A 19,016-nucleotide genomic window follows, 5' to 3' on the forward strand; every position below is an offset into this window, starting at 1 on the left:
TTACAGTCTTAATATTCATTTATTGAAGGACATAAACGCATGAATGGATCAGAAACAAACAAAGAAACTGGTTTAAGAATAAAAACAAAGCAGCCCGACAGAACAGAATTGGGCACAATAGATCTATTGTTATTATCACTTTGCTTGCATATAACTGTAGTAACTGACACAGAGCGCAATGGAAATTATGGAAGCAGGTATCCAAACCTCAAAACCATCTCCGTACTAGAAAATGAAACAGCGAATCAAACAGCTGCAGGCAGCTTTATGCATATGTAATTTTAAAAAAACATCAGGTCGGTTCATTAGGCTCGTTTACACGAAAATGAACAAAAAAATGCAACAAAACGGAATCAACATTAAACTTAAAATACAAGACGGCATTAAGGTTTGTTAAGGCCATAAGCGAACCGCACTGAGTACAGTAGAATTCTACACGAACTTGACGTTCTGCAGTTCAACCCACGAACCACAGTGCCAGCGGTTTCCCCAGCCAGACAGGTGGTACGACCCCTTGGGCTTGGCTTCACCGATCAGCTCCAGGTTGGTCGTGATGTAGCCCAGGATCTTCGCCCCAGGGGCCTCGGTGGGCTTGACGTCCCTGTCGTAGTAGATGCAGACCTCGTTGTTGCCGCGGATCAGGATGGCTCCGGCCTGCAAGCATCGACTAGTTTAACGGGCTTGGAACCAACGCTAAGGGCTTCTCTGCGAGCGGGTACACTGAGAATGAATGGGTCACCACCATCACCCTTTAAGGGGAGGTTCTGGTGAAAATCTTGCCATTTTCCAAATGGATCCCACTGTCATAATTTGTTCGGAATATAAAATCTTTCTTAGAGGAGACTAAAATTTGACTTTTGAAAGCACATCCCAGGCTCTGAACCCAGTCGAAGAGTCTTTTTGAGCCTATTTTGGCTGTATCTCAAAAAATCTCCTTGCACATACTATTTTGTCGTAAAAGGTTGACCTTGACATTTTTCACTTCTTCGATTCATTTTCAAAAGATTTTGGCATGCATAGCTCAAAATTTCCAATACAGTATTAATTGTAAGCTTTTAAAGCTGAAAAGTCCCTAAAATTTGACTTTGATTTTGACGCATTTCGTTGGTATTATGGAGAAAATCCCCACCATATTATGTTGGTGCAGCCTTTCACCGTAAGACATTTACTGTGTAAATCGTTTACGCCCTTAAAGGTCATAATTGTAATGCCTTTGTTCAACCAGTGTTCGTACCATACATATGCTCAAAATACTCCAAAGGGTTTTGAGCGAGGGGGTGCGACAATCGCGCCGGCTCACAGTGGGCCAGAAGACCGGTGGAGACGGCCAAAACTCTAGGCGCGTTTTGAGCTCCAGAGTCGCTAAATGGGACTCGAACCGAACGTGTGGCCCCACCAATGGATTGCTCTCCGAACGAGGCCATTGGTAGGGTCACACGTTCGGTTCGAGCCCTGTTTAGCGACTCTGGACACTCTACCAAAAATGTCCTGTAAATGCCGTTAATTTATTACCAGTTTTCACTGTAGGTCAATTCACAGCGTTTACTGTGATCTGCTCACGGGATTCACTGTGATCTTGTTCGCGGTGTTCACTGTGATCTGGTCCCCAGTAAACACTGTGAGTTTGACGCCGCTAAGCACCGAAGTACTGCAAATCAGGCTCCAATTCACGGCGTTTACTGTGGCCAGATCACAGTGAACACTGTAACCGAGATCACAGTGAACGCCGTGAACTAGTTCACAGCAAACGCCGTGAATTGCATAACAGCAAACATTGGTAATAAATTAACGGCGTTGACAGGACATTTTTTGTAGAGTGGAGCTCAAAACGCGTCTAGAGTTTTGGCCGCCTCCACCGGTCTTCTGGCCCACTGTGCGGCTTTACCTTGAGCGTTACACCGACGCCGTGTGTTGGGAGCCGCGCGCGGAGGGCTGGAAGCGCCGCGTGCTTGGACCCCTCGCAGCTGAGGCAATCCTCGTCCCCGGACGGGAAGTCCAGGCCCTGCAGCAGCTCCAGCACGGCTTGGCGCTCGCCGCTGCCCAGGCTGGACACGGTGAGCGTGATGCCGATGTCCCCTTCCTCCGTCTCGCCCTCGTCGTCCCGCAGGGTGGCGAAGGCCGTCAGCTTGACGCCGAGGTCGTCGAGAGCGCGCAGCGTGGCTTGCGCGGCGCGCAGCCGCCCCTCGGCCTCGGCACGCGCCGTCAGCGCGTCCACGCAACACTGCTAGAAAAAACCACAATTTTTCCACGGAAAAGGTCTGTCATCATTTTGCCCTATCAGTCCGTATGACTTCTGTACCAGGTACGGAAAGGATACAGTTGAACCGTCCTGATTTGTTCATAGGAAACCGTACAATCTTCGCATAAAAAATGGTTGGGTTTGTGACGAAATAGTCCAGCCCAATAATTCTAAGCTAACGGTAATCCGTGTAAATTTTCTGTGCTCGTTGTCCGTGCTATTTTCAGTATTAACCACAGTAATCCATGTAGATAATCTGTACACATTGTCCGTGCCATTTTCAGCATGATGGCGAGGAATGTTAAGAAATCAAGCACAAGAATTCAATTAACATGTTATTATTCCAAATTTTTTTTAAAACATTTGTTGGAATGAGAAAAAAATCCATTCAAAATTAAGATTACAATTGACATAATTGAAAAATTTCTTGCTTTGCAGGTGAGCTAGAGTGAGCTTGAGGCATGCTTTCGTCTCCAACTTCTGTCGAGCTGTCTCCTCCGCTGCTTTACAACACTGCACTGCATGCTTCATTCAACTGCTTGTTGCCTGGCAAAACTTCTCTCCAGCGTGCTGTGTCTTCATTGCAGAAAATCATGCCTACAAACACAAATAAAGTGTGTCAAAAAAAGCAGAAAAATAAAGTTACACTCAATCCATTAATCTTTTTATACTTGCTTTGAAATTTCCAGTCAAATTGTTCACGATAATGTTCCAGATGTTCCAAATGGTCCAAATGTTCCAGCAGTCTGCCTGAAGAAAAGAAAAACCATAGTTAATTTTACTTCAGACACATTAGAATTCTAGTAGTGAACTATTGAAAAGACATGTGGATGCATGTTTTTACCTGTCTTTTACCAGTATTTTCAATATCTGAAATGTAGATGCAGTAGAGCAAGACTTCAAAGGGAAATAGTGCCGTCGCTTCTCAAAGTTACATCCAATGTGACCAACATTAAATATTCCTGTAAGCCAAGGTACAAAATAAGTTTTAGAAAGGAAATAGTTCAGAAAACATTAAGATCAGAACAAGATTTTCTCAAAACATTTTTATCTTACCATGCAACTACATGCAGATCACAGAATGCTTCAGTGTAAGGCATGAGGCCCCCAAAAATTGGTAGATTGGTAGAGGGTAGTAATCACAAAGGTCTTTGTGCCTCTGGTATCTATACAATGGAGTTGCCATGTCTTCAACTTTGTAGTATCCATTGAAAGAATTAACAGCTTCTTTTTCTTCTAGTAGAAATGACACTTCATTCAATTCATCCAACATAATGTGAGAAATTCGACCCACAATCAAGTTTGAAGCTTCAGATGAGTCAAGCACCAAATAATAACCAATCTCATATGAAGTTCCCTTGACCAATACTTTACTCAAAAACTCCACAGTATTCCAAGAAAAATTGGCCGGGAGACATGATAATTCTTCTGGTGAGAATGAATCCTTTGACAGTGAAAGAATACTGCCAGGTAAATGTATTACATCTGGGCAAAGTAAACCAGTGCTATGATCAAATGCATATTTGCACATATACTTGTTTGCCAGTGTAGAGGTGATATTGATAAAGCTTCTGCAAGCATGCGCATATCTCTTGAACTGAATGTGAAAAGTTTCATAGCGGAGGGTTCCCAATTGCAACAGAGGGCCCACTTTAGCGATGAGGTCTGCTATATGAGCCAGACCATGGAGTTTTGGGATGAAGCATTTGGCAAAATATTTTTCAAGCAGTTTCACAGTACTTATAAACTCCCTAATCATAGTTTTTAGATATGCCACTTGAATGAAAGTAATTTTTGGAGCTGCAACATATTCTGTTATTTCCTTCAGCTTTAGAAACAATTGCCACACTGGATCTTGTTTATCCTTAATGAGGTCAGAGATGATGAAGGGAAGCAGCCTTATGAAGTTCCAATTTTGAACAGCATTGCCACAGAGTTCATCAAGAGATTTCAAAGGTTTGGGAGGGTCATGCTTGTCTCTTCCTTGACACTTAAATTTCTTGATTCGTCGATTGAGACAAGGAAGATCAAAATACTTCTTCACAGTGATAAAGTAATTTAAAACTCTGGCTGTTACATATTTGAAGATCCCCTCAAATAGATCATGTCCGACACAAGGGACTTGGGCTGGAGAAGCAACATGAAAATTTAATAGCTCAGAATTAAAAGGAGATGGGTGATATTTGACTCCTTTGAAATTCACTCCACACACTTTTTTCATAGCATGCTTTGACAAAATAGTTTTGATCAATGACTTTGATGCAGGAGCACTGCCCCTTGAAGTTACCTTCTCTGCCTGTTCTCTTGCTTTTTGTAGCGCTTTTTTCTTAGCTGCTGCAATTGCTTCTGCTTTTTGTTCTTTGTGGAGTTTGCTGGCCTTCTCTACAAACTGGTCATATTCATCTGGAGTCCTCCATGGTTTTACTTCATATGGTATTAAATTAAATTCTTCTTTGGAAATGGGGCAAAATCTACAAAAGTAATGGGCAGAGAAACTTCGGACATATCCACCCATGGTATGTTGGCCCAAATTATCACCTATCATAAACATGAGGCACACAGGGATTTTCTCACCATTAATTTCAATACCATTCAATTTTAAGTCTTTCAATTCATCCAGAAGCGGTTTTAAGGCCCTCTTCAAAACATCCTCGCCATCAATCACTTCTTGTCGAGTGGGTTGAGTATCCTTCTCTAGAACCAGATAGACCAGCTGAATAAGATCCAACTTGGTGCGGTATTCTGATGGAAGATTGCCCACAGAATAATAAAAGCCTATAGGCTTGTGGTCTCCAGTTGATGGGCCGAAAGGATTAAAGGCAAATGCATCTTGGAAGAGATGAATCTGGATGCATTTGCCATCACTGTGCTGAGTTTGATGGTGTTTGTATGCAGAGCCATCTGTATAATCAGACAGAACAGATGGATCACCTTCTCCTTTGTCGAATGATTTTAGAACCATTTCCTTCAAGTCCGGATCCTTTAAGAGAAGTGTCAGTGTATCTCTTATAGGAACATACTGAGCCACCCTCTTTTTTCCAGCTTCATTGAGACCAAAATATATTTCTTTCGGTGATACGTAGGGAAATCTTGAGTGCCAAAATTTTTTTCTGAGATGGTGTGTAGCCATATGACTAGAGTCTTCATTTTTATGGTGTACGTTGAACACTGGATCAGATTTGAAGGTTGTTCCTACAACGGCTTGAGTTATTTCCTCTGAGACATTGTAACTTGATAGTGCTTCTTTCAGGCTCTTCTTCAAAAAATAATGACTAAATTCAGACATTTTTTTAATTTCAGTTGAGATTTCCTGTACAACAACCGTAGGAATAGCATGTACACCTTCAAGCTTGAGATAAAACTTGGCAATTTCATCTTTCACTACGTATTCAGGAAATGGATCAATTTCTTCAGTTTCTTCATTGTTTACATTTTCTTCACCAATTGTGTCCATTCCCTCAAGATTATCAAAGGCATGAGAAGTCCCCTCAGCATTAGTTTCTGAAAAGGTCTCTTCTGTTGATGTTTCTGGCAGAGCCGCAAGACTTGTCCCACCAAATGTTGCTGCTGGGTGATCCCTGTACATGTGAAGCTGATGCTTCCGTTTATCACTGAAAACTGTCTGGCATGTTCCAAGACAACATTTGAAACTTGTCTTTTCTTCTCCTTCTTTGGATTCTAGATGTTTTGAGACATGCTTCATGTACGCACTTCTTGTATCGAAAGCTTCACAACAAGCTGTGACAGGGCAAGGGACTTTCACTTGGCATGGTGGAACTGTAGGTTTTTCTCTGGCGTCACGGTGGAATCTTGAGACATGGCTTTCAAAAGAGGTAGCACTACTCAGATTTCTTTTGCAGAAACAGCATGGAATTGTGAACTTCTTGTAAACAGAGTGGACTTTACTATGCTCACAATACAGAGCACTTGTTGAAAATAAAAGCTTGCAATATTTACATTGGAATCCCATTTTCTGAAATCAAACAAACAAAAAGAACATAAGAATAAAGTATAAAAATTAAGAGAAGTATTAAGCAGCAGAGTACAAACTGTAACATGGTTATAAATCAAAGAGAACAGAGGCCAAAGAAAATTTTTTGTCAGCTGGAAAATTTAAGATTTCATCCAGAAAGTGTAATGCAAATAAGGGTCTCTTATTTGTATTTATAGAGAAAAGCAGCTATATTCTGAAGAAAACTTAAAATTACAAACTAGTGGAACCTTGTCAGAGTTGAAAGTTTAATTAAGGCCAACTTACCTATTATAGAAAATGCCAGAAGCGCTTGTGATGTAAGTAGACAAAGGAAAACATCCTGGTCTAATTCAACCTTGGTCATTAACTTCTTGGCCGACTTGACCTGCTTTAGATAGAAAAAAAAATATTTAGGTCCTAATATGTCAACAAAATTTGATTGGATGGCATATTTAAAATGATTACAATCTCAATTGTTTACCTGAAGAAAACATACCTTCTTCCAAAATGGAAGAAGAGAAAAATCTTCGAACGTCAAACACCACTCTTACACCCTTGAGACCCTCGGACCTATTATATGAACAGAAATTTACACTATTAGAACAACAGTCACAGACTTACTCTACTTGTCCAAATCCCATTGGATGTTTTCGAGAACGACAAATTCCTGAGGACATTTAAGCTCCTTAAAACCCTTACTGGAGGGCAGACAAAGTTTTGAACTGTTACGAATACATCTTTAAAAATAGTGTGAAGCAAATTGAAACTCAAGTTCATGTTGTGTTTAACCTCAACTGCAACATCTCCCAGCCTCATTAGCATGGCAAGAATAATAACAATTGGCTGAATGCAAGTGCAGTTATGATTAAACTTCAATTTTCTTTTCCTTAATACTAAATGCAGTAAATCAGACGCCAACTTTGGTCAGCAACGGTGATATAGAATTTCTTTCTACTGTGCACTGTTGTCATGCCAGCACCATGCTGTCTGAGATGAGGCAGAAAATCAACGGCAGAGAAATTAGCCATGCAGGGAAATGCCAGGGGCTCGGGATTACTTGATAAAAAAAAAAAGGAACCAGGGAATTAGTTCAACTCAAACTGCAGATCAACTAAGATGAACAAACCATTCTCTGAGAACAATAAGATACAAAGACACAGCCAAGACAACCCAAGTTTTCTATTGCCAACATTCACAAAATTTACACTAGGAAGCTTTTTTGTAGTAAATCACAAATGAATTACAAAAGGGAGATGTAATTAATTTTTCTGTAGATGAAAAGAGAATAATTTTTTTTGTGTGTGAGAAACATAAAGAATAATAATCAATTGAAGTTGACCTATTCTTATCCCATTTTGGCATTTATAAGTTGGCACCATCTCACCACAGAGAGAAACAGAGACCTGTTGTATAAACACTGTATTTGACCATCAAATGGTACCCTTGACAATTTAAAGATCATGGTAAGAACTTTAGTAGAAGTAGAAATAAAAATGCTGTCATAAAGATAAGAATGTGAACTGATCATTTTTTTTCCTCTATATAGATGGAGGAGCTTTTGATAAAAATTATACAAGAAGCTGCCCCAACGTACCAGCAAGCCACACAATTGGCGCAGCACTTGCTCTCAGAAAATGTGGGGGTCACCTCTGAGGCAGATCTGAAAATCGTGACCAGTGAAATGCTTCGATCAGATCCATCCATTTCCCGTCTCAATCCCATCCAGGAACGGAAAGTTTTGAGCTTGTTTTCTGGAGGGGGAGTGGGAACATCAGGTGAGATTCTAGCATAAAAAAGGACAGTAATGTTGTTTTGTTTTTGTTTTTCAAAAAACAGACACAAATAATTTTCTTTTTGATTAAGGTCAATCTACAGCTGGTCCTTCAAATCAAATCACACCTCAGCCAAGTACCTCGCAGCAGCTCCTAACAGAGGACTTTTCATTTAAAGTTCCGTGGCAGACACAGCCAAAGGAATTGATGGACAAGTTAAAAAGTGCATCTAACAGAAAAGAAAGAGCCTCTCCACAGGATGAAAAAACTTTAAGATTAAGCATAGGAGGGAGTTTAATAAAAGCTTATGAGTTGTACAAGGATGCACACCCAGGAAGCCAAAAGACTCCAGGGAAAGACATTTATCAAAATGTTGCAGAACAGGTAAATTGCAATCCTTTAAATTACTCACAAGTTTGAAAAATATATTTTAATAATGGTTTTGTTTACAGGTTTTTGCTAGATTACCCGATTGCTTTGTTGACATTGTAGATGGAAAAAAAGTTGGAGATGGAAAAGCTAGTTTTACAAAAAGTTTTGGAATAAGTGTTGATAATAGGATGAGGGACAAAAATAAAAGCAAACCCCAGCGAGCAGTGAGAGGAAAGGGGATTGTTGGTGTATTGCCCAATCAATACCAGCCTGATGTTAGAAATGCTATAGAGCAGGCAGGAATGCGAGAGCATCTCCAAAACTTACATGGACTGAATCCCACCCAGTGGGATTGGACTGAGATCCAAAGTGACATGAGGGCTACTTACGAACTTCAAAGAGAAGATGTGGTCAAAGCAAGAGACTCAGTAGAGATGATGGCTGGAACTGGAACCGGAGCGACTGAAGCAGAAGAAACTGAAGATGATCCAACTCCAAAGGCCCTGGCTCAAGTGAAAAAGCTGTGGCCTTTCCTTTTTTCTCAGTGCTGTCTCCAAGACCACCATCGGAGGTTGACAGGTAGAGACATACGGATTCATCTAGAATCATACAAAGAAAGAAAGTTAAAAAGTGTCTTGCGTTACATGACATCACACTCCACAACTAATACTGCTAACTTGGCACTAAGATTGAGATTGAAAAACTTCACATTGTCTGACTCCAACAAACTTCTCTGCATTTTCTTCATGGTGGCAAACCACTTCAAGGAAAAGAGAGAAGTCCTTTTTAAAACAGTGGAGGTAAGCAGACATTAAAATATGAAAATCTTCTACAGCCCTAAAACTAAAAAACATACAATAAAAAATCTTTTATTTTGCAGAAGACAACTCCTGTGGCAGAAGTAAATCCACCCAAGGACATATGCATTATTGCCCTGAGTAAGTTGCATGAGTTTTCTTACACTGAAGGGGATATACACACCTGAACTCTGAGGTGTGTGAAAATGTCTGTAGTTACTGCAGTATCTAGAATTTTATGTTTGCTTTTGTGAAAACAATTTTCTAATAGCTACAGCTCCTCTTCAAAAGAAATATTTTTAATGTAAGACAAAATTTGCCTAAGTTGGTTTGTCATTCCAAATTTTTACTTAATGAACAATTAATTCAATTACAAGTTGAGTTCCTACGCCAAAAAAAAGAAATCATGAAATTCTAGATGAAACAGTTACTGCACACATCATTACACACATCAAAGTTAGGCGGGTAAATCCCTCAATCTGATTCCTAAAATGTTAAATTAAGATATATTTTTGTTTACACAGACAAAGAACCATTTGAGGCTGAAAGCTATCTAGTCTGTGCAGACCAGACTGTTTTAGTTGAGGCGGATGACTTTTGTCATGCTTTGACATCGTTATTTGAGCTTTCATTCATTTTTGATTTAGAGTATCCATCTACAATGCCTCAAACATTTGAATACTTTGAGAGGTAAGTTACTTGATGTCAATGTAAACCAGCATATTAATCTGAAACACACATTGAAAGAAAACTACTTTATTTTAGGTCTGTATTTCAAATGGCCATTGAAAGTACAAAAGTAAAAGACAAGAAAGGCCAAACAGTTTTAGTTCTGAGGTCCTCTGTCCGAGATTTGGTGAATGGAATAGAAGCATTTGAAACCGAGTTGGCCTCTTTGGACATCGAGAACAACTCTGAGGACTAATTTTCTTGAAAATTCCAATGCAGTGGAATATGATTTTCTTTTTGTTATATGACTGAATTTATAGTTCTATTTTTGTTATGACTGAATTCATAGGTCGGTTTCTTTTTGGTTATGAGTTTTGTTTACATTATACAAAGCTGTTGCTAACATTTTTCAAATGCCCGTTGACATAAATAAAGGACATTACTGATATAAAAAACATTCTCCAAGTTCAAAAACTTGCATGAAACAATCTCCATAAAATCTTCCAATTTAATTTTGTAAATAGGTTTAGACAAACAGTAGGATACTCACACCTTTGAATTCTGGTCACTTTTACTGTCATGGTCAGACAACACAGAGAGCCGCTGGTGAGAGCCTAGTAACAAAGAGAGCAGATCTCATGTTATATCATAGCAGTTCATTGTATTTTCCTCAAAAGTCAAATTTTCCAAGCATGATATTACAGGAAAAATGGACAAGATGAAAGAGAGATCATGATAAAATGACACTATTGAATAACATGAGTGCCAAAGCTACAGTTTGTTCTCGAGGCTGTTTTATAGGCTGAGTTTATAAAACTACCGTTGCCAACAAGTTGAAACAAAGAAACAAGGAACGGCAAAAATTATTCTCTTACCAATTGATTTGTTAGAGGAATGTTTGTTCCCTTAAACTGTCTTCTGATAGTACAAATTTCCGCTTTGGCCAATTTCTTCATTAGCCAAGGTGATAGTGGTGCTGCTCTGAATCGACAATCCATGGTTTTGAAGCATTTAGTTGATTCAATGACAAAAATTGGACTCATCTCATCAGGTTCCCAATAAAATGTGTTGAGTATGGATTCCATATGAAAAATACTTTCCCACTATGATGCCTTCGTGAAGCCTGAAAACCAGAAAACTTGTAACAGCCATAACCCCAATCACAAAATTACTTTATCACCTTAGAACACCGCTAACGGTGGTAATGATAATAAATGGAAGAAAATCAGCGAAAAAAATTTCGGAGACCTCGGGGAAACCTGTTTTGTTTCTTGCCATACATTAACAGAAAGCGTAAGTATAAATAAAGAACAAATGGACACAGTAATGACTGTTTATATTTTGGGCTGGCTGGCTGGCTGGCTGGCTGGCTGCTGACGCGGGACGCGGGGCGGCGGGGCGCGGGGTGCGGCGATCGCAGCGCGCTCTCGTGGTGTTGATGCGAAGTGCTGGCTGATCAAAACAAAAACACGCAGACCGCTTTCGCTACGAAGCAAGAACATGAAGTCAGGGCAGATTGCGTTTAATTTAATAAATCGTTCAATAATACTTTTTTTTGGATAAATGTTATTAAGTGGAACCTTTTATTAATATTTTAAATTGCTTTCGAGACGCATGACCATCAAAATCAAACGTGTCCTCGATTTGGGATAGCAGAAGACATATATTTGGCATCAATAACAACTATGACCTTTCACTCAGTAACAACCATTTATCTTCAAACAGCAAGTTTTTCATTAAGTGTCACATGATATCTTTCCATGGAAATCTTAGGCTAATTGAGGTTTTGTCCTTTTTTTGTTTTTGCATACTTGAACTATTGTTTGGGATACCAGATAAATGAAATAATCCATCATGCTGTCAGGTTATGTTATCGGGTGCCAGGGCTGGTTGACATTCCTAGTCCTCAGCATTTCAAGCCATAGGCGGAGTCTCTTCACTGTGTGTGCACCACAATAAAAATACTCTTTGATAAATTTTTTTTTAATGCGATGACTTACCCCCTATTATTTGTTGTAATGTCAATTGGTTGTCGCCCACCACTACATATCTTAAAGTGTAAAATTTTTATCCTGCACCCATCAAACGGAGCTTTTGTTTAATGACTCAGACGATTGAAAATAACAATACTGCAGTATAAGTAAAGATTAATAGGCCTCTAAAGCTATTAAGTGTGACGAGGAGTTTCTTTCATTGGTAGGGCTAAATTGCATTACTTTATTAGAACTCCATCTAATAGTACGGTTTTGATACGACAAGAAGAGTACGGTCATCTTTTGTACAGTTGTATTGCGACTAATAAGACGACATATTTCAGTACAGAGCTGTACTGTACTGTATCGTACCTTATTTCTGTTTGTTGTTTCGTATTAGGGTACGGAAATTTTTGCAGTGAACGGTGGGCCCCGCGGCAGGCAGCGGCCGACGCCGCGCCGCAGTCCATGCACCACTCCGACGACGGACTGCAAACAGAGCGCTCACTCTTAAAAGACTGCAGAGGAAAGTGCTACGGAGCCGCGGAGAGTATTTCGTAGCTCACTGGAAAGCTTTGCAGTGCGAAACATTATCCGGCTTTGAATTTGGAACTCTATAGCGAACTTTTAGGCAGATGATACCTTCACACATTCAAATTAACGTAATATAAGAATAATACCAGACACTGTAAGGTGTCAGCTAGCTTGTACTCTGAGAACGGGCTAGCACTGGTGAAACAAAGGCATAAATCGTTAATGCCTTTGGGAAGGGCATTAAAATTTTGCTTGAAATTCCTATACCATTTAAGCCCTTCCCAAGGGCATAAAACGATTTATGCCCCTGGAAGGGCGTAAAAGAGTATTTATGCCCTTAAGGGCGTAATTTTTATGCCTTTGTTTTACCAGTGAGTTCGTAAGTTGCAAACAAAAAAGGTTTGCAACTTTGCGAAACATTGATTTGTACAGTTGCAAAGCATTTCCTTTGCAAGTTGCAAAGTAATACTTTCGCAATGCAAAGAAAATCGTTTGAAAGGAGTTTGCAAATCACTGCCGGAGAATAAGGCTTTTTGAGTGCAGGAACTCGTGCACTACGTATTTTCTCTTCAGCGAGGGAGTAAACACTTGCTACGGAGAATCTTGGCAAAAACATTAAAAGAACTTTCCGTACCTTTGTACTACAGTTATTACGCGGTATTACACTGTATTACAGGTATATAAGACGTGTGTTACGGCCTTAGAATACAAAAATTTGGCGCATTTGACCCCAAAACAGTATTACGTTCACGTTTTTGTGCACAGGGTATTACGCGAGTGTTTAGCCCCTCGATGTTGCATCAAATCCTGCAAGATGCCGAAAACGCCCAAAACCACGACACTGGCCTAGCTAATCAACACGCGAGTGTAGACAAATATTCAAAATTGCAATTTTGGCCTATATTTGCTAGTTTCGAATCTAAGCTTCAGAATCTTTCCCCCAATAAATAAATGCCTTCAGAATCCACGAATAATTTTAAAGCTCTGTTCCTCTTAAATACTTCTACTCTTACCCGAGGGGGTTAACACTCGCGTAACACCGTGTACACAAAAACCGTGACGTAATACTATTTCTTGGTCTAATGTGCCAAATTTTGGCATGAACACAGCTCAAAACCGAGTAGTCTGAACACGATTTCTTGCAGTGTTTACCCCCTCGCTCTTACCTTCCAGAAGACGAAGCGGCCTGTGAAGGGTCGTCCTTCTTGGCCTTCTTCTTCGCTCCGCCGGCCGTCGACGTCTGCGTTCGCTTCTTGGGCGGCATTTTGATGCAGGCCAGTCCTCAGAGTACTCGACGGGAAGCGAGGAAACGACTTGCAGAGCTCTGTGCCAAAGAGACGGTCATGTCGAAACAAAAAAAAAGTCCACTAAACTTTTTCCTCATAATACACTCTTATTCCTGGAACGTGACATCACGTTCAAACGAATGTGACAAAGTGTCACGTTCGTTGGAATGTGAATAAGCTAATTTGTGGCTGATTCACATTGAAAGGAATGTGACGTAATGCTCAAACGAACGTGACACTTTGTCACACACTGGTAGCCAACAAATGTGACGTCATATTCGTTGGAGTGTGAATTTAGTCACGTTCGTTTGAATATGATGTCACATTCGTTTGAACGTGGATTAACATTCAAACGAGTGTGACATGTTCAAACAAACGTAACAAAATTCACATTCGAACGAATATGATGTCACATTTGTTGGCTTCCAGTGCATTCGTTTGAACGTAATGTCACGTTCCTGGGATGAGAGTGTTCGGACAAAAAGCGTAGCACTATGACAGTGCAGCGAAGGTACTCTGCTTATCGAATGTGACACAATGCTCAAGGAAACGTGACATTTTTGTCACGTTCCTTTCAACGTGATGTCACGTTCCTGGGATGAGTGTGTTCGTACACTGGGGCAAACCAGGCAAGTACACTCTCATTCCAGGAACGTGACACCGCGTGCAAACGAATGAGACAAAACGTCACGTTCGTTTGAGCATTGTGTCATATTCGTTTCGATGTGAATCAGCCATAAATTAGCTTGTTCACATTCAAACGAGTGGGACACAATGCTCAAAGGAACGTGACATTTAGTCACACTCGTTTGAACGTGATGGCACGTTCCTAAAATTAGTGTGTACAGTAGTCTCCCTCGCTTTATCACTCTCATTCCAGGAGGTTTTCCCAGGAACCTCCTGGAAATCACCTATGTCTTCCCCTTTGGCTTCCTGGGGAAACCGGGTACCGTTATTACCGTGTACCTAATGACTTACGATGGCTTTAGCTTAATTTCAACAATTTTGAGGCGAGATAAGAGCATTAGTTGGATCACAGGTCGTAAGAGCGCAAACCCTTGGAAGGAATGGATATGGACAACAGGTGTGCTAGAAAGGTGTTCGGAGTTATTACTTTCATATTAAATTTTTCTGTCACAGATTTAAAATGTTGTGATCCCTTCGGGCGGCACGAGGAGAAAGGCAAAGTGACCACAAAGTCTTTGAGGCCAATCCAAGCGGCTGATGTTTTGAAACACCCCCAATTCAACTTGACTGAAGGCCAGTTATGGTGTGGCTACTGCCGCTTTGCAGGCCCTCCAAGGAAAGATCCAAATGATGGTAAATAAGACATTTGATCCAGGAAGCGGAAGAAGGGGATAACTCCATTTTGACCACTTTTCAGGAGAAACAAAAAACTGTTAGCAGGGAAAGTTAAAACAAATCAATGGAATGTTATAGATGATAACAAGTTCAAGGAGCGTTAGTTAAGTTATGAGATAGGAGTGTCAGGTCACTGCGTATAGGATTTCTGTGACTCATCACTTTCCGTTAAAATGGAAAACAGAGTCATCGCAACTTATATTTTCTAAACGAATTGGAATTTGGAGACAAGTGGAACTGTAGTAAGGAGAGAGCATTGGTTCCTCTGGTGCATTTTTGGACTTAGCTCTTTTTTCCGTTATGGTTCTTAAAATGAAAGGGGGTTAAGTTGACTTGATTCTTTTTACAGTCAATACATAAAAACACAAGTTGAGTTATCTCATATCAACAATATGTTCATCGGAGTCATGTTGACTTTGGTTGAGTTGTTTTCACTTTCCGCTAAATTCAGAGTGTAAAAAGGGTCAAGTTGAGTTGTATCTTTTTTCAAAGTGGATTTGCGCCTTAACTACTACGAACTAATTTGGTGCAATGATGCAAACCATTCTGAGGCACAATTATATTACAAAAACTCAATTTGGAGATAAGTCGAATTATTCCCTTCTTCCGCTTCCTGGATCATTTCTTTATAGTGCAGCTTTTATACCAAATTTTGTCTAATACATAATTATTTTTTTTAAGTACCCGCTGGTGTAGGACAGAGGAGGCTTATGGTTCGGCCATCAACATCCAGCGCAGGGAGTTTACATCCCAGAGTCGAAAGCTCAACAGAACAAGGTATTGATACTACTTCCATGTCCCCAAAAATTTGAAACTCTTCAGTTATATTCAGCTTTTGTTTCTTTTATCTTTTATAGGTCCATCTTTTGTTGATTTTTGCTATGACCCATATTCCATTTATGGAAATAAAAACTTGAGCAAAGGCCTCAGGAAAGTAACGGCAAAAGATGCTCAGAGAGTAAGCGGGTTATTAATAGGCAAATGGTGGTGTGATTCTTGCCGTAAGCGAGAAGGTTACTCTGTTACTGTTGCATCATCATCAAGTACCGGTAAGTTCCTTATTAATTTTGTTTTTACTGTTACTTTTCTGTCAACTTTTTATTTAAAAAAAGAAGAACATTTCCCACTACCTCAGCTTGTAGTCTCCAAGCTCCAGAAACTCCCTCTGAGTCAACTGAAGGTGTACAGGATTTACCAGAGAAATATTGCTGTGATCCATCTAAGGTGCATAAGAATAACAAAAATGTCACAAAAAAAATGAAGAAAACAACAGAGGAAGATTCAAAGAAACATGAACAACTGAAAGCAGGCCAGTGGTGGTGTGACTATTGTCGCATAAAAATGTCTCAACAGCCATCACATGACCAGGGTAAATTTTATAACATTAACCTTTTCCTTGTGTGTTTGCAAAATTCAAATTCTAATTTATCTATCTCACTCCTCCTAGACTTGGAAATTGCCTCTGCATCATCTGAGTCAACAGAAAGAAGAAACACTGTTACAGCAGATTCTCTTCCCAGTAAGTATGGACGACAGGGACAGGCACGCAGCAGCGATAAGTGGAGACTGATGTGCCAGCAGCGTCGTCGGCTGGGACGCCGGAGAGGAGGGGTGAAACGAGAAGCCGACGAGGGCAGCGTCACCCAGGCGCCGGCCCGAGAGCCCCATGCCGCCGCGGGAGTTTATAGCAAGATACAATTTCACATGGAGTCGTGGCCCTGACGAGAGGCGCAAGAGGACGCATTTCTACGAATGCAGTGCGAGACACGTGATGCGACTGGCGCGTCGTCGTTGTGTGTGTGCGTCAGAGAGAGAGAGAGAGAGAGAGAGAGAAGAATGTGCGTGGGGGAGTACGCACGCGTCAGCGTAGCCGGATCTCTGAATATCTGTTATTGGCAGCGAATCATAGATGGGAATACAGTTAGACTCGTGCTTCTTAACCTTGATGGACGGATGGGAAGAGATTGCCTTCTCTTCGATTGAGGACTCACTGGGCTCCGTCAAGTTCTATTGCCATATTTATATTGCTATACCTATTGCAGTATTGCAGTCTACGGCGGTACCCTGATTCGAGGCTTGGGCGGTCTGGGATGAGGAATTTCTTGTGTTACTTGTGTTATTGTTGTTTGTGTTGTTTGGCTTGGCCGAGGCAGAAGCCGGCTAGAACATTGAAGCCGGTTTCGGAATCCGGAATCCATAAAATCGTGCTGTGTCAAGGGTTGTGATGCTCTTTAGTGATCATGGTCATGGTAAGTAAGCTTTGTTGTTTTCGCAGTTTCGGGAGAAACGGAATGAAGAATTTTATAAATCAGAAAACGAAGGTCAGATATAGGCACTTTCCAGCATGAGAAGCACGCGTTCCACATTCAAGTCAAGTTAGGTTTAAGCGGCGCAGAGCACATGAGCAAGGTCAGGTGCTCTGCCAAGCAAGACTGAATCCACCGGTTGGGGTTTCTTCCCATAAAATTCAAGTTTAAAGAAAGAGTGCACCTTATTTAACTTTGTGTTGATTCCTTGATTCGTTTCAGTTTTGTTCAGGACAAGTGCAGATAGGTGTTAGCCTAAAATTACAATTCAAAAGGAAGTGGTGGGACAAACATCAAAATGACGACGGAAAGAAGAATCTGAAAGCAGGCTGGGCCCAGCAAGTCCTCATGCAAGAAAAAACCCGCTGATTGTCACTGCTTTCTGAGAGTCCTCAGCAACCCGAGTGACCCGAAGGCAAAGCAGTAATCACTAGTCGATCAACCCTGAAAAGGTCCCATGTCTGGCCCGGAACTCCTTACCCCGAGGGGGGAACAGCTTCCCACATTCGTTGTACAAAATTTGACCACATTCCACATTCAGGTGGCAAAAACGCCTGTAAGTAGGCAACATGTGTGGCAAAAACGCCAGAAATCTCGCACATTCTTACACATTCACACAATCAATGTACAAAAAAAATTTACAGTGGGTCACCCCTCGCCTTACCCTGTTCGGGGCCTGAAATATATTTCTGATGGCTCGTAAAGTTCATAGAATGGCACCGTACCAGCCATATCATTCAGAAAGCCATTTCCAGTCACTTTCACTTCAAAATGATGTTTTGGTATCAGGGCAACAGTATTTGGGGTGATGATTGCCAATAAGTGCATATCACAAACAAAAAATAAACGGGACGGGCCAAAAAGAACACAAAAAAGAGCACATAGCACAAAGGATTTGGCACGTGACAGGCTTACTGTGGTTGTTGTTTTTCTTGAAACTTTGGTGTTGGTTTGGTTAAGACTTTAAGAGAAAATAATCAAGATTATCAATTTCTTTTCATTTTTATCAGCTTTCGATTTTTGTTTGCAGGAGCTGGCGAACCGAATCACAGCAATCAGTTTCCTTTCCGAGCTCAGCTGCGAGGAATGGAGAACAGAGAAGCAGCTGCCAGTGACGAAGAACGTTCAAGAGCCAAGGTGGTGAAAAGGAAGCGATTGGCCAAGAAAGTGGGTGATTCCAAGGGTGAACAGGACTTGGAATCCGACAACTTTACAAATGTGCCAACATCAGGATGCCTCAGAACTGTAAATACGAAGCTCGAAAGAAGAAAAAGTTAGATGATAATCCTTGGCTTAATCTGTCGAAGAATGCTATGGCTGTCAGTCAGAAATATGGAGAAGATTCAATACTTATACTGTCTGAAGTGCCATTAAAAGTCGCCTGGGCTACGCACAACCAACTTCTCTGCAGCATTTCATAAAATGAATCATGAAGTTTTTGGTGCCTTCCTGGACAGCACAGGTAAGATGTCTGGTCACCAGTGTTCATGCATAATACTGTTTTGTTTCCCTTGTAGGTAAAGCCTGCTGCATTTGATGTGGTGAAGAAAGGGGTTTTGAATTACAATCTGTCTCTCAAACGGTATGAGAAAGACAGTCCGCCTGTTCCCATGTCAACCTGCATAATGAATGACCAGCACAAATATGAAGTCGCTCACTGGCTCTTTCGATTAAGAAACCGAAAGCTGTCAAATCCAAGAAATTCCCATTCAAAGTTATCGCAGTACCTGCTT

The 19,016-nt window shown here is 40.8% G+C and overlaps 3 protein-coding genes across 13 annotated transcripts in view; 1 reads left to right on the top strand and 2 right to left on the bottom strand.

The window, feature by feature from the left end:
• LOC117640445 lies at nucleotides 1-3,075 on the bottom strand. The gene is made up of 5 exons (XM_034376948.1): nucleotides 3,064-3,075; nucleotides 2,911-2,989; nucleotides 2,754-2,836; nucleotides 1,886-2,221; nucleotides 1-654 (listed from the first exon to the last, which is right to left on the bottom strand). Exons 1-5 carry the CDS (start codon nucleotides 3,073-3,075, stop codon nucleotides 433-435), a joined length of 732 nt encoding a protein of 243 aa, XP_034232839.1. The 3' UTR covers nucleotides 1-432.
• The window catches only part of LOC117639894, a 25,547-nt gene continuing 9,441 nt past the window's right edge, over nucleotides 2,911-19,016 (bottom strand). For 2 of the 11 annotated variants that reach the window (XM_034375856.1, XM_034375858.1), the window contains exons 2-11: nucleotides 13,496-13,653; nucleotides 12,168-12,284; nucleotides 10,698-10,945; nucleotides 10,373-10,436; nucleotides 8,746-8,955; nucleotides 6,694-6,782; nucleotides 6,498-6,597; nucleotides 3,296-6,212; nucleotides 3,084-3,201; nucleotides 2,911-2,989 (exon numbers count right to left, since the gene is read on the bottom strand). In XM_034375856.1, coding sequence (XP_034231747.1) covers nucleotides 3,303-6,209 — 2,907 coding nt within the window. In that variant the 5' untranslated portion in view covers nucleotides 6,210-6,212; nucleotides 6,498-6,597; nucleotides 6,694-6,782; ... (3 more) ...; nucleotides 12,168-12,284; nucleotides 13,496-13,653 and the 3' untranslated portion in view covers nucleotides 2,911-2,989; nucleotides 3,084-3,201; nucleotides 3,296-3,302. Of the gene's footprint in view, nucleotides 2,990-3,083; nucleotides 3,202-3,295; nucleotides 6,213-6,497; nucleotides 6,601-6,693; nucleotides 6,783-7,338; nucleotides 7,352-8,745; nucleotides 8,956-9,673; nucleotides 9,882-10,372; nucleotides 10,437-10,697; nucleotides 11,188-12,167; nucleotides 12,285-13,495; nucleotides 13,654-19,016 lie in introns of those variants that run through there. The other 9 variants (XM_034375853.1, XM_034375852.1, XM_034375855.1 and 6 more) reach the window with 9 other exon arrangements.
• On the top strand, nucleotides 8,192-10,078 carry LOC117640446. The gene is made up of 5 exons (XM_034376949.1): nucleotides 8,192-8,368; nucleotides 8,437-9,156; nucleotides 9,237-9,294; nucleotides 9,678-9,843; nucleotides 9,919-10,078. Exons 1-5 carry the CDS (start codon nucleotides 8,192-8,194, stop codon nucleotides 10,076-10,078), a joined length of 1,281 nt encoding a protein of 426 aa, XP_034232840.1.

This window comes from Thrips palmi, unplaced genomic scaffold, assembly GCF_012932325.1.
Source record: "Thrips palmi isolate BJ-2018 unplaced genomic scaffold, TpBJ-2018v1 HiC_scaffold_12, whole genome shotgun sequence".
Classification (NCBI taxonomy): domain Eukaryota; kingdom Metazoa; phylum Arthropoda; class Insecta; order Thysanoptera; family Thripidae; genus Thrips; species Thrips palmi.

Coding starts and splice junctions, on each gene's coding strand:
- LOC117640445 (XM_034376948.1), bottom strand. Junction 2,222..2,753: donor TGAATGAAGCATGCAGTGCA/GTGTTGTAAAGC, acceptor TTTTTCTAGCAG/TGTTGCGTGGACGCGCTGAC. Junction 655..1,885: donor GCGTCGGTGTAACGCTCAAG/GTAAAGCCGCAC, acceptor CGATGCTTGCAG/GCCGGAGCCATCCTGATCCG.
- LOC117640446 (XM_034376949.1), top strand. CDS start 8,192: ATGGACAAGTTAAAAAGTGCATCTAACAGAAAAGAAAGAGCCTCTCCA. Junction 8,369..8,436: donor ATCAAAATGTTGCAGAACAG/GTAAATTGCAAT, acceptor TTTTGTTTACAG/GTTTTTGCTAGATTACCCGA. Junction 9,295..9,677: donor CATATGCATTATTGCCCTGA/GTAAGTTGCATG, acceptor TTGTTTACACAG/ACAAAGAACCATTTGAGGCT.